At 37.6% G+C, this 14285-nt stretch overlaps 1 protein-coding gene across 1 annotated transcript in view; it reads left to right on the top strand.

The window, feature by feature from the left end:
- The window catches only part of KLHL14 (kelch like family member 14), a 102113-nt gene that overhangs the window by 85234 nt on the left and 2594 nt on the right, over window positions 1-14285 (top strand). The window contains exons 5-7 of the mRNA XM_043558555.1: window positions 6368-6558; window positions 6640-6798; window positions 10766-10923. Coding sequence (XP_043414490.1) covers window positions 6368-6558; window positions 6640-6798; window positions 10766-10923 — 508 coding nt within the window. The remainder of the gene's footprint in view (window positions 1-6367; window positions 6559-6639; window positions 6799-10765; window positions 10924-14285) is intronic.

The following is a 14285-nucleotide window of genomic DNA, read 5'->3' as shown; positions in this document are numbered from 1 at the left end:
GATGCAGAAATTTCAGTCTTAAATTTTCAAGTCTCACTAACTCAAATCTTGTACATTTGCCCTCTCAACTATCCTCCCATTATACATTCAAGAACAGGTCATTTGTTAGCTTTAAAAAAAAAAGAGTTTTGCAAAGTATCATCTCAGTTTTTTACATATTTGGTGTTCATCTCACCCCAGTCTCCTAGCGGCCAAGGGACGAGTGACTACTAACTATATTTATACATATTTTGCCTCTCCTGGTTGTTACCTACATAAGGCCACACCTTAATAGGCATATGCAAATTCTCAGGCTAAATTCTGAGCCCTTGATTCTTTTCAAATAATACTTCAGCATCCTCTTGAGCAAAGTATCCGATATAATTACAATAAGCTGCAACCTATTGCTTCTTCTCAACTGAAGTATTTAAGAAATAACTTTCTTTCCTGTTTCCCTCACGACTCGTCACCTTAACATCTCGTTTATAAACATTCAATTAGATTGAATTACATCACTAAGATCCAATCAGTTCCTTCATAAATTCCAAGTTAAAAGGAAGTTTTCGGATAATATCATTTATTCAAAAACGTGCATTCCTACAGCAGGACAGTATGAATCTACGGTATGAGAAAACTCCCTATCTAACCCTCTCTTCTCTATAAATATATTAAAACCCTCTTTCGGGAGACTAAAAGCTATACGCTGGAAACGATGAGGCACAATGTAAGAACCACAGACACTTTTGAGAATGTGCAGCTCCAACGTACCTGAAGAAATGATTCTAAGTCAGTTAATATCCAGACAAAGTTCTCAGTCCTCCTCTTGTGCATACGTGCCTGCATAAAAGCCGCCTGATGTCCTCTCCACTGCACCTTGTTTCTCTCCCTTTGGGGTTATTTCCTGGTTGCTCTTATTGTGGCTGCATCACCCTACCCTTTAATCAAAACCATTCCAAAAAGTTTTCTTTAAGAAACATATTTTAAAAATGAATATCAATAATCTATTGGAAATGTCAGCATCTCATCACCGCGGTCCCCTTTGCTGGGGGGCTGCACACCACGATAATTAACCTTCACGCCTTCCGTTTGGGAGGCATAACTCACGTCGCGGTCAATTATCTCACTCTAGAGCCCCTAAGGATGAGAAGTATTGCTGCAAAACCTAATTAGTAATTTTTTTAAATGTGTATTGTTTACTTGATATTCTATAATGACTTCCTCTGAGGCACTATGGCCTATCATGGCAGGGTCCTACTTAGACAATTTTTAGCAGCTCATTGACCTGATAAAAAGACCTGCCATGGTCTGTCGGCGCCCGGCAGCCACCGTTGACAGGATGGACTGTTTAACGTTTCTTTCTAAGTCATTATGGTATATCATGTCAGGTCCCTAGTAAAAGAAGTTTTTTTTTAGATTTAGAACAATCAACTCGATAGACCAAATAAAGAGCTCCTTACAGAGCTGAGTGGGAAAAGGCAGATCTCACAAATGCCCAGTCAATCTTCTAGCTCCCTATCTCCTATGGGTTGGTTGACCCTGGCAACAATCCATAACCTAAAATGAAATTTTTCTGTCATTGCCAAGCCTCCATTCTAAGTAGCAAATACAGTCAGTTACCATCATGGCTTAATTGGTGAGCACACAAAGAAGAAGAAAAAAAGAAAAAATATATATATGAGACACCCTTCAGATCTGAAGTTTCTTGAAACACTTAATTGAATTAATTGTACATTGTATAGATCATGAATCAGGCTCACCAGAAGTTCCCCCACCTCCCTCCTTCCATTCTTGGTACCAAACTGCTGAGAAGTTACCAAACCGAGAATAATAGAAGCCTGTTGAAAACCACCTCTGGGATAACCCACTTTTCGAGCCGGCTGGACAGATTCTTAGGATATCTCACCTAATCAGAGCTTCTAAAGGAGTACTATAATCAAAGCGCAGACTATCCCCCAGTTCAGCAGGGAAATGGGCACACTGCTTCTAGGCTTACTCAACCAACTCATGAAATGCATCCCTACTATCTGTGAAATGATTACAGGAAAATACACGCTTAAATGTAATGCTACTGAGTTGTTGTGGTCTCAGATGTAGGATTTGATTCTTCAGGAAAAAGAAGAGAGTAAAAATTAAAACTAAGATCAATAGAAATGCTTTGGTAACTTTACATTTTTCTTCAATAAAAATAAACATTGTAGGTGTGATTCATCTGGAGCTCTTACCCCTAGCTAGTCTAGAAAAAAAAAGAAAAGAAAAGAAAAAGAAAAAGCAGTTTGGAAAGCACGGACAGCAAAGCTTATATTTCACAGAGTAAGACAAAAGCTAGAAGCAATACGTAAAAAATGTTTCCAAATTTTAATGGTTACTACAAGCCTTAAGAAACAATGTGAGACAATATTCTGTCTGAAAAAATCTTTTGTTGTTTTTAACATGATGGTGAAAGTCAAGATTTCAAGCTGAGATAAGGTTATAGTAATTCAATCTCATGCTCTAGGATATAAACTGACCATCCAAAGGGTCAGAAAGAACCAGGAAAGACCTGTACAATATGCAGTGTTCACATTGTGTTTGTGGAAGTTGACTACCAGCAACTGGTAGTCTTTTTTAATTTCTCACAATACGTTGACTATTATTGCCTCTGGCATTGGGGGAGGAGAGGCTGGAGGAGGGTGAGATGAACAATTTGCAATACAAATAGTGTAATCCCATTTAAAATTTTTCAGTAATCTTGAACTTACTTTCCAAAAAAAAAAAAAAACAAAACACCCAAATAGCCTAATTATGTGTGCTCTTCATGTGGGGAGGAGGGGCAGGGAGCACTCCCAAGAGAGACCTGGTATGGTAAAATTTTAGCCTGGAGCAAATGTTCACAGTTGCTGACAGACCATTAACTATCCAGTGTTCCTATAATGTATCTCATGAATTCTCACTTTGGACATGCAAGGGAATAAGTCATAGGCTCAGAATCTTCACTATTGGAATTTCTACATAAAAATGCAGTTTTAGTCAGGAAGCGGAACCTACTGATTTTTTTTTTTTTTTCCATTTAGATCCTAACAGTGACACTGTGTGGATAAAGCTAGGAGTACACACGAAGCATCAAATTAAGAAAATCTTGGCTAGAAAGACAGCAAGTTCTGACAGGCTCACTCAGTGTCAGTAAGGAAGGAAGGAACCAGGATAGAAAAAAGTGAGAAAACTGAAATTTAGACTAGATGAAAGGAGTGCACACTACTACAAGGAGATTTTGCTCTTATTCTCCATTATCTACACTTATTTGGTGGAGGGTTTTCATACTTGTCATGACTAGCAGGCATTTTCTCTTGTAGACCAGTATCTAGCGCATAGAAGAACTGAACACTTTATGGCCCGCATAGTCCAAATTATTTAAAGATGGCCCATTAGTAGGATTGGTAAATTCATTATTTCAGAGGCTCTAAGACTTGTTATAGAATCATCATATGGAAGAGGGATGGTGTCGAAGGCGCAAAGAAATACGTTACTTTCGTCTATTTTTATAGAATGTCAGGCTTTTCAATGACACATTTTAACTGAGAAGGTAAAAGCACTATTAAGACAACCTTGACCTATCTTATTCAATGAGAAAGCAATTGAAATCTGGTTAGAGAAATAGAAGGAAGCAATGGACATCTGTAGGCACTTAATTTTGCAACTGTTTTTAATCTGATTTTATATTTAAATGGGTTTTACTTCTCTGTAACAGGAAATCTCAAAATTTTTAGATTAATCTGATTAAAAAGCTTCTTCCTAATACCTTTCTCCAAACATATTCTCCAAACAATGCATACGTGCAAGACCTATATATGCAACATTTTATTACAATTTTATTACAATTTCAGAGCTTCATGAACCCCTCAGAAGACCCAGGTTAACCAGACTCACTCTATGAAATCTGCCACACCTACTCTTTATTTTCCTTCCTCCTTTCCTCCTTCCTCTTTTTCCATCATTGCCGTTCTTCATTGTCCTTCTGAATTTTCCACAGCACGTATTTCTTTCAAAAGCATCAGGAAAATACAGGGAAAAATACAAACAGAGCCAAAATTTTGCTCTAAAATTATCCATGATTTTCAGGACTACTAAAAAAAAATAAAAACCATATGATCCACCAATCCCACTTCTGTTTTATATCCAAAAAAAATGAAATCAATATCTTGAAGAGGTATCTGCACTCTTATGTTCATTGCACCATTATTCACAAAAGCCAAGATCTAGAAACAACCTAAGTGTCTGTCATCAGATGAATAGATAAAGAAAAGGGGGCATATCTTTACAATGGAGTATTATTTAGCCATGACAAAAGGGAATTCTGCCATTTGTGACCACATGGATGAAATTAAGGGTCGTTTTGCAAAGTGAAATAAACCAAACAAAGAGAAACACAGTTACTTATATGTAGAATCTGGAAAAAAAAAAAAAAAGAAAAAAGTCAAACTTAAAGAAACAATGGATGGTGGTTGCTAGGGGCCAGGAGGATGAGAGAAATGAGGAGAGGTTGGTCAAAAGGTATAAATTTTCAATTATAAGATGCAGAAGTTCTGTGTATCTAATATATAACATAGTGACTATAGTTAATATTGTAGCGTATACTTGAAATTTGCTAAGAGAGTAGAAAACCAAAAAAACAAAAACAAAAACAAAAACAAAAACAAAAACAAAAAACAAAAAAACAAAAAAACTAACTATGTGAGGTGATACATGTGTTAATTAACTTGATTGTGGGAATCTTTCCACAATGTATCTATATATCAAATTATTGCATTGTGACTTTAAATATATTACAACTTTATTTGCCAATTATGCCTCAAAAAAGCTAGAAAAAAATAAAACTGAATACATCAACATCTATAACATATACCATACCTACTGGTAATAAATCACCTACACAAACATTAAGAAATTTCACTGTCATTTAAAATATGGCTAGGCAAAGTTTATATGCAAACATCTTGATGGCTGATTTTTAATAACATTTTTACCCGGGTCATGGTAACTGATGGTTCTGACACATGAACAAAAACTGGGCACTATGACAGCACTTTACATATGCATTTGCAAATAACCCTGTAAAAAAAGGTACCATTAGCATCCCCTTGTTACAAATGAGCAACCTGAGGCTGAGAGGGGTTAACTAATGTGTCAAAGGTCACACATCCAATAAATCACGTAGCCATGCAATCTGTTCCAGAGACCAAACTGTTAATCAAGACGCCGTCTCCTGCTTCCTAGAGGTTTTGGCACTTTGTAAACACAACTTGGAAAATCTGATAAAAATCTTTAGGACTCTTGATCTTGCTACTGACATTGCCCAAGAGTCTTGGCCCTTATTTTTATGAAGACCATACATTTATCAAACATAAATTATATCCTCTGAGGGGCCTGGCACTTAACAATCGTACTTATTCATATCTTATCCTTACAAAGTGTATTATTCCAGTAGCATCAATGAGAAAAAAAGAAGCAAAGGGTCAAGGACTTGCTTAATATATCAACCTAGTCATCCTAACTCCAAATTTTCAGGTCCCCTTTGAACATTTATTCTCCCTCAGCTCTCATGTCTTACTAGTTACTGAGTCTTACATCGTCCTTTAAAATATCTTTTGCTCAGCTCTTCTGTGTCTTCCATAAAACTCTACTTCAGGTCCTCAATATCTCACTCTTATTTTATGGTCTACCTCAGGATTGGTCTCCCTTTCAACACAGCTTGTGTCTTTTACCTTTGAAGGCATAATGGGATAATTAATGAATTGCCTCTCTTGAAAAGAGACTAAAAAAATATCCTGTAGCTTTGTAAGAAACAACACTAAAAGCTCTATCAGTGAAATTCCTACGATTGGTTTGTATAAGAGCAAAATTTCAGCACTCTATTCAGTTCACAAAAGTTTCTCTATTTGTGGTAGTACTGGGAAGAAAAAAAATGATAATTGAAGAAAAATTTTGATGATGTAGTTCTCTTATAAATTGGGAACAATGACCCTTGAAGGACCATGAAAAAAGTGAATGTCAAGATAATTTATTATTGTTACATTATCTACCTCATTTTTCACTTTGTCTTACTGAGCTGTGATATCTGTACAAGGTACCAAATATCCCAAACATTAGTGAACACTTTAACGGTGTATAAAAAAGCAAGATAAAAGAAGCTGAAACAGGGTTGGTGACTTTCTCCTCTCCTGTTACTTTAATATGAAATTGCTAACCAGAACAGGCAATGCGTACAATTACTGTAAAGGTCTCAGATTTAGAAGGGAGCTGTGTGTGTTATTTCCAAATTTCTGCAACCCTTCCTAGAGCGGGATGTACCTCCTTTTCCCTGACTGACGGAGCCCCTTTTGTGATTTATGGTGGGTTGTTGTTTTCATTGTAGAAGAGCCAGTTTCTATGCATGTCGGTTGGACAAGCATTTATACGTTATTGGTGGAAGGAACGAAACCGGCTATTTGTCCAGCGTGGAGAGCTATAACCTAGAAACGAACGAATGGCGTTATGTGTCCTCTTTGCCCCAGCCTCTGGCTGCTCACGCAGGAGCAGTGCACAATGGGAAGATATACATTTCAGGCAAGTCATTCCTCCACTTTCTGTTCCAAACTTCAGTTCCAAGGCACTTTCTTGACTTGTATGTATATGTTTAATTCACAGGGGGTGTACACAATGGAGAATATGTCCCATGGCTATATTGCTATGACCCTGTAATGGATGTCTGGGCTCGAAAACAAGATATGAACACAAAACGCGCCATCCACACTTTGGCTGTAATGAATGATCGCTTGTATGCAATTGGAGGAAATCATTTGAAAGGTCTTTTTCTTTTTTTTTTTAATCACAATATCATTTGCATCTCATGTTTCTTGCTAAGGGGGTTTCTCGTTAGATAATCATAGTTAACCAAGTAAAAAACATGTTGACCAAATAAAATCTACTCTGTGTAAATTAGCTGTACCCTTGGGCAGGCATTTATTTTGGCTCCTCTGCAGATAGGATTATTTTTAAGTTACCACACACATTAAAGAAATGAATAATGATGTCAACAGAAAGTAAAAAACGGAAGCATTAATAACTGAAAGCACAAACAATTTGTTGTAACAATGAATTCAGTAAAATAAATTATTCCCTATCTCCGAAGTTATAGCAATAAATTTTTTCCAGAAAATTGTTTTTTGTAGTGATCATAAAGAACTTCAGTCATAGCTGCACAAAGAAGCTAATACGTGATTTTTCTTAAAGAAAACATTGAGTAGAATTCCATGTCTAAATTTGGAATTATTTCTTTTAAGAGTTGAACACCAAACCTATGCTTCTCAAATTCTACTTGCTTTTAAAAAAAAAAAAAAAAAAAAACAGATGATATTTTTAGAGTTTTGTTTGGGCTCCTCTCCTCTCCATATATCTGTATGACTACAACCTTTTTTTTTTTTAGTTTATTCATTTGAGAGAGAGAGAGAGAGAGAGAGAGAGAGAAAGTGAGCACGCAAGTGGGGGAGGGGCAGAGAGAGAGAGGAAGACATAAAATCTAAATCAGGCTCCAGGCTCTGAGTTGTCAGTACAGAGCCCAACGTGGGGCTCGATCTCACGAACTGTAGATCATGACCTGAGCCCACATCAGATGCTTAACCCACTGAGCCACCCAGGTGCCCCTGACTACAACTTTTTGTAGTTTACGTGCATGTGTGTAACTATCTACATGCATATCACACTGAATTTGACAGGAAAGCAGAGAGAACTGTGTTGTTAAGATTCCTAAACTGCATTGGGCCTCAGTTTTCTTATCTAAAAATGAAGAAACTGGTATAGATGATCTCTAAAATCTCCTCTGGCTCTGACCTGCCATGATCCTTGAAATTGAACCAAATGTGAAACAGGCCATCCAAGTATGGTAGATAAGGCCTTCTATGCATTTATTTTTCCATCATACAACCATCTAAAAAATGATAGATGTAGACATTCCTTTTGGTTCTCCCAATACATATATATCCCTAACATAATAAAGACCACACAGGTGTAATTTTTATGTAAATATTTCCAAGTTCGTATTCAATCAGAAACGTCAATACCCTAGTCTATGCTGCTCACCTTTGTACTCTCCCCAGTGGGAAGGGATTGATTACCTTTGCTGCTGCAACTTTTCCCTTTTTATTCTTTTTCTCTTTCATTGCTTCTCTTTCATCTCAAGCCATACACCATTCCTTCTCATCAAAATATTTGTATGCAGTATTAACTTTGTAGCTTTCTACATTAAAATGTGATTTCTACTAATTTCTTTTGCATAATGATGACTAAACATCCTAGAAATTTTTAAAAATGTTTATTTAGTTTTGAGAGAGAGAGAGAGAATGCGAGTGAAGGAGGGGCAGAGAGAGAGAGAGAGGGAGACAGAGAATCCTAAGCAGGCTCCACACTGTCAGCACAGAGCTCAACATGGGGCTCCACCCCATGAACCATGAGACTATGACCTGAGCCGCAATCAAGAGTCAGATGCTCAACAAACTGAGCCACCCAGTTGCCCCACATTCTAGGAAGCTTTAATATTTGAGGTTATACTTGGACAGGGTAATGACAACCTAAATGAGAGCACACACACATCAAAGTTAGGTCAGCTCAGGAAGGCATTATGGTGTAGAGAGAAGGGTATGGATCTGGGTTCCAGTTATGCACCTGTAGTTGTGTGGTCTTACTCAAGACCCTTAATCCCATGTCTATAAAAGAGGGGTAATTATCTTTTCCTTACAGTTTTTGAGGCTTATCATCAACATATGTCATATGTGTAGTGGGCACCAAGAAGGCATACGTATCCTCCTATGATGCCACTAGAACTTCAGAACTGGAAATTTTCCCCAGTCCTCATTCCAATTATCCATGCTTCAGAAATTATCATCAATAATCTTACAGGAAAGGAATATACCACAGAATTCCAGTAAATCCTTCACTCTACTGTTCTCAAATCTATGTGATTTATTTTATGTAAGAAGTTAGTGGCCTGAAATAATTTGTCCGCTTCTTCAAGAATGAAAATTATTCTACTTTTTGGTCTATCTTTTTAATTACTTTGAAGAGTCCAGTAGGTTGATTTTGATTGAGTGTATGCATTGTAATTGTCAGCTAGCAAATATCCATTGCATACATGTAAAGAGAAGAAAAATATTATCAAGGATTTGGTCTGTTCAGTGACCAGGAAGCACTCCCCCTCCAGATTTTTGACTTTCTAAATTAAAGGCAGGGCCCCAGTGGAGTCTAAGAATTTAAGCTGTTCTCTGCAACCCACTTACTGCCCCAGTCACTGAAAAACTTCATCAGAGGTGAGAGAAGAAGCCCTCAGTGAAAGTTAGCCCCCTACTTGACCTTGATCCTTAGTAGATATTGGAAACTATTCACTTCATCATAGTTGCTTATAAACATAAACTGTTGAAAAAGGTAAAAGATTCTGAACACCATTTAATTAAAACAGTTTGATTGGGCACCTGGATGGCTGAGTTGGTTAAGCATCTGACTTTGGCTCAGGTTATGATCTCACAGTGTGTGAGTTTGAGCCCCACATCAGGCTCTGTGCTGACAGCTCAGAGCCTGGAACCTGCTTCGGATTCTGTGTCCCTCTCTCTGTCCCATCCCAGCTTGCATACTCTATCTCTCTCTCTTTCTCAAAAATAAATAAACATTAAAAAAATTTTTTTTAACATTTTGAGAGTTAAATATTAGTTTAGGAAAAGCAATACAGTTTAGCCTGTAATAATATGAGCTCAGAAGCCTGTTTGCCTGAGTTTAAACCTCAGCCTATCTACTTACTGGTTGTGTGACTTACTCAAGTCATTATTTCTCTCTTGCTCTCAGTTTTCTCCTCTCTAAAATGAATATAATGGCATAACTATCTCATGGGGTGGTTGAGAAGAATTAAGTGAATTCATCTACAGAAAGCATTTGGAAGACAACCAGCTTATTGTAAGCACTCTATAAAATGCTTACGTTTAATTATTTTAAACCTTTTAAATAAGGTTTTAATAAACATTTTAAAATAAGATATACCCCCATATAATCAACATTTACCAACGACATTGAGTCAGACATTCTTGCTTTGAATGAATTGGACATACCCAGAGTTTGTTTTAGGTCTCTCGTAACATGTTTCTCTATTTCACTAGTAAACTTATACCTTTGTCTCTTTAAAAACACAATTATCTATTTTGTAGCCCTAGAGCTTTTTTTAAAAGAACTCCTAGCCTTGGGGCACCTGAGTGGCTCAGTTGGTTTCAGCTCAGGTCATGATCTCACAGTTTGTGAGTTCAAGTCATGTGTCGGAAATCCGTGCTGACAGTGTAGAGCCTGCTTGGGATTCTCTCTCTCTCCCTCTCTCTCTGCCCCTCCCAGCTTGTGCTCTCTCTCTCTGTCTCAAAATAAGTAAATAAACTTTAAGAAGAAGAAGAAGATGAAGGAGGAGGAGGAGGAGGAGAAGGAGGAGGAGAAGGAGAAGGTGAAGGAGAAGGAGAAGCCCTAGCCCTGAATTGGGACCCTGAGAGTTTATTCTTTTTTATTTTTTTTATGTTTACTTATTTTAGAGAGAGAGCATGAGAGAGGGAGTGGGGGAGGGGCAGAGAAAGGGGGACAGAGGATCTGAAGCAGGCTCTGTGCTGACAGCAAAGAGCCTGATGTGGGGCTCAAATTCACCAACCGTGAGATCATGACCTGAGCCGAAGTCGGATGCTTAACCTACTGAGCCACTCAGGCAGCCACCCTGAGAGTTTATTCTTATGTGGTTCCATTTTGCTATGTCACTTAGGTTTCTCCCACCTTGACGTAATGCTTGTGGAATGCTATGACCCAAAAGGTGACCAGTGGAATATTCTCCAAACTCCCATTTTGGAAGGTCGAAGTGGCCCTGGCTGTGCAGTGCTTGATGACAGCATCTACCTTGTGGGTGGCTACAGCTGGAGTATGGTATGTGTCCACATTTCCTCATCCTCTCCTTCTGTTTGTGCTTACTTTGTGTTTCCCTCTAAATGTTAACCGCCTACACATAAACCTTTTTTTTTCACTTAAATTTTATTTAGTTAACATACAGTGCAATATTGGTTTCAGGAGTAGAATTCAGTGATTGATTGTGTACATACAACACCCAGTGCTCATTACAACAAGTGTCCTCCTTACTACCCATCACCCATCTAGCCCATCCCCCACCCACCTCCCTCAATCAACCCTCAGTTTGTTCTCTATCATTAAAAGTCTTCTGTGGTATCTTTTCCTCTCTCCTCTTTCCACCACCCCCACCCCGATATGGTCATCTGTTTTGTTTCTTAAATTCCAGATATAAGTGAATCATATAGTATTTCTTTTGCTCTGATCGACTTATTTCACTTAGCGTAATACATTCTAGCTCTGTCCACATCATTCCAAATGGGAAGATTTCATTCTTTTTGATAGCTGAGTAACATTCCATTGTATAGACATACCACAACTTCTTTATCTATTCATCAGTCAGTGGACATTTGGGCTTTCTCCATAGTTTGGTTATTGTTGGTAATGTTGCTATAAACAGTGCAGGTACTCCTTTGAATCTGTATTTTAGTATCCTTTGGGTAAACACCTAATAGTGCAGTAGCTGGATCATAGGGTAATTCTATTTTCACTTTTTTGAGGAACCTCCATACTGTTCTCTAGAGTGGCTCCACCAGTTTCCATTCCCATGAACAGTGCAAGAGAGTTCCCCTTTCTCAGCATCCTCCAACACCTGTTGTCTATTTTAGCCATTCTGACAGGTCTGAGGTGATATCTCATCATGTTTTTTATCTTGATTTCCCTTATGATCAGTGATGTTGAGCATCTTTTCATGTGCCTGTTAGCCATCTGGATGTCTTCTTTGGATAAGGATCTATTCATATCTTCTGCCCATTTCTTAACTGGGTTCTCTGTTTTTTTGATGTTGTGTTTGCTAAGTTCTTTATAGATTTTGGATACTGACTCTTATCAGTATGTTGTTTGCAAATATCTTCTCCCATCCCATAGTCTGCCTTTCAGTTTTGTTGTTTCCTTCACTGTGCAGAAGTTTTTATCTTGATGACGTCTCTATAGTTCATGTTTGCTTTTGTTTCCCTTGCCTTTAGCGATGTGTCTAGTAAGAAGTTGCTCTAGCCAAGGTCAAAGAGGTTGCTGCCTATGTTCTCCTGTAGGATTTTAATGGTTTCCTGTCTCACATTTAGGTCTTTCATCCATTTTGAATTTATTTTCACACATAAACCTTTTAAGAGTATCATGCTTGTATGCTAGGAGTAAGTTACTTTAAGTAATAAAATAAAATTGGTGTGGTTGCTATTGAGCTGTCTTGCTGTCTGATCAACTATATCCCCAAATGCAGTAGGTCTCTGCTTCTCTCTTCTCGCCATGCTTTTGGGATTCTGGCTTTCCAACTAAAGTAAAGATACTGAAGTGGTTTTACAAATATTGCGTTGAAATTGTTTGAATAGTTTGTTGAACTGTTTGAATTGTCTGAAAAGTTTCTGACCAGTAAGGCATAAACACTGGAACCTGTTAAATATCCACAAATTCCCTTTAGGATATATAATTTTCCATGGCTTTTCACTTTCCCCCATCTTTATCAGGAAAATTTCCAAGGTTACACAAAAATTGAGAGTACAATGGACTCTTGTTAACCTAGCATCCAGTTTCAACATCCATCAAAATTTTGGCATACTTCATCTATTCACCCTTAAAAACTTTTGGCTGAAGTATTTCATCCTACATGCTTCAGTATTTATCTTTAAAAAAGTGTTCGTTTATGGGGGTGCCTGGGAGGCTCAGTCGGTTGAGTGTCCGACTTCAGCTCAGGTCATGATCTCACAGTTGTGACTTCGAGCCCCGCGTTGGGCTCTGTGCTGACAGCTTGGAGCCTGGAGCCTGCTTCGGGTTCTGTGTCTCCCTCTCTCTACCCCTTCCCCGCTCATGCTCTGTCTCTCTCTGTCTCTCAAAGATGAATAAATGTTAAAAAAAAAAAATTCAAAAAATAAAAAAGTATTCGTTTATGTAAACACACTGTCATCTCACCCAACAAAATTAACTATAATTCCCTTATTCTACATTCAAAGTTTTCCTATTCACTTGTAAAAAAAAAAAAATATATATATATATATATATATATATATATATATATATATATATTTCGGGGTGCCTGAGTGGCTCAGTCAGTTAAGCGTCTGACTTCAGCTCAGGTCATGATCTCGTGGTTTGTGAGTTCGAGCCCCACATCAGGCTCTGTGCTGACAGCTCGGAGCCTGGAGCCTGCTTCGGATTCTGTGTCTCCCTCTCTCTCTGGCCCTCCCATGCTCATGCTCTGTCTCTCTGTCTCAGACATCTCTCAGACATCTCTCTGTCTCTCAATAATAAATAAACATTTTTAAAAAATTTTTAAATATATATATATATATTTTTTTAAGTTGATATGTTCAAGTCAGAATCTAATACCCTCACTTGTATTTGGTTATTATATCTCATCCATCTCTTGCAATCTGGAAAATCACCCCACTCCACTTCTTCATCCATGCCATTAACTTGTTGAAAAAAACAGGGTCAGTTATTAGAGAGAAAAGCTGACATTCTGGAATTAGCTAATGATTACCTTGCAATATCATTTAATACAGTCTCTGTCTCCATATTTTCTCTAAAACTGGAAGTTAGACATAAGGACTTAACACAAGTTAGGCCTGTTTCTTTTTTATGTATTCTTCTTTTAAATGTATTGTGTTCCTTATTTCTTCTCTTTTGTTAAGAACACTTGAGGAGGTGGCCATGCAGTTCGAATTACATCACATTACATCACATAGACACGTATGACCTCATGGTCTACACATTCACTTTTTAAATGATGACTGTTGATTTATAGGTGTTGGTTTCTTAATATTAATTTGGGGTATTAATAATATTAGCTTATTTCTTTTGCATCAAACGAGGTTCTTGTATAATGTTTGGGGGGAGTTTTAAAAAGGTATTAGTTATATGTAGGCAAATATACATTGAACTACATATTCATAAGGGGTTTGTTCACTGGTGCACATTACTAGCTGCAAGAGTGGGCACATTTAGAACCAGGTACCAGGAGGACACTTTCAAAAAATGATGACCAGGTTGGTTGGAATTTTGGGGTTTTGCCTGTGCTAAAAGCCAAATTGCTTTGGTTTTAGAAGCGAGATGTCATACAAGCACTACCCCCAGAGGTTGACAAAGGAAACAAGATTAAAGACATTTTTTTTTAATTTCTCACGTGGCCACTTGAAAATAAATCAATGTGCAAAGAAGTTGACAAGCCCTCT

The sequence above is a fragment of the Prionailurus bengalensis genome, chromosome D3, assembly GCF_016509475.1.
Source record: "Prionailurus bengalensis isolate Pbe53 chromosome D3, Fcat_Pben_1.1_paternal_pri, whole genome shotgun sequence".
In the NCBI taxonomy this organism is placed as follows: domain Eukaryota; kingdom Metazoa; phylum Chordata; class Mammalia; order Carnivora; family Felidae; genus Prionailurus; species Prionailurus bengalensis.
Note: the sequence above shows the minus strand (reverse complement) of the source record. Positions and strands in the feature narration are given on the sequence as shown.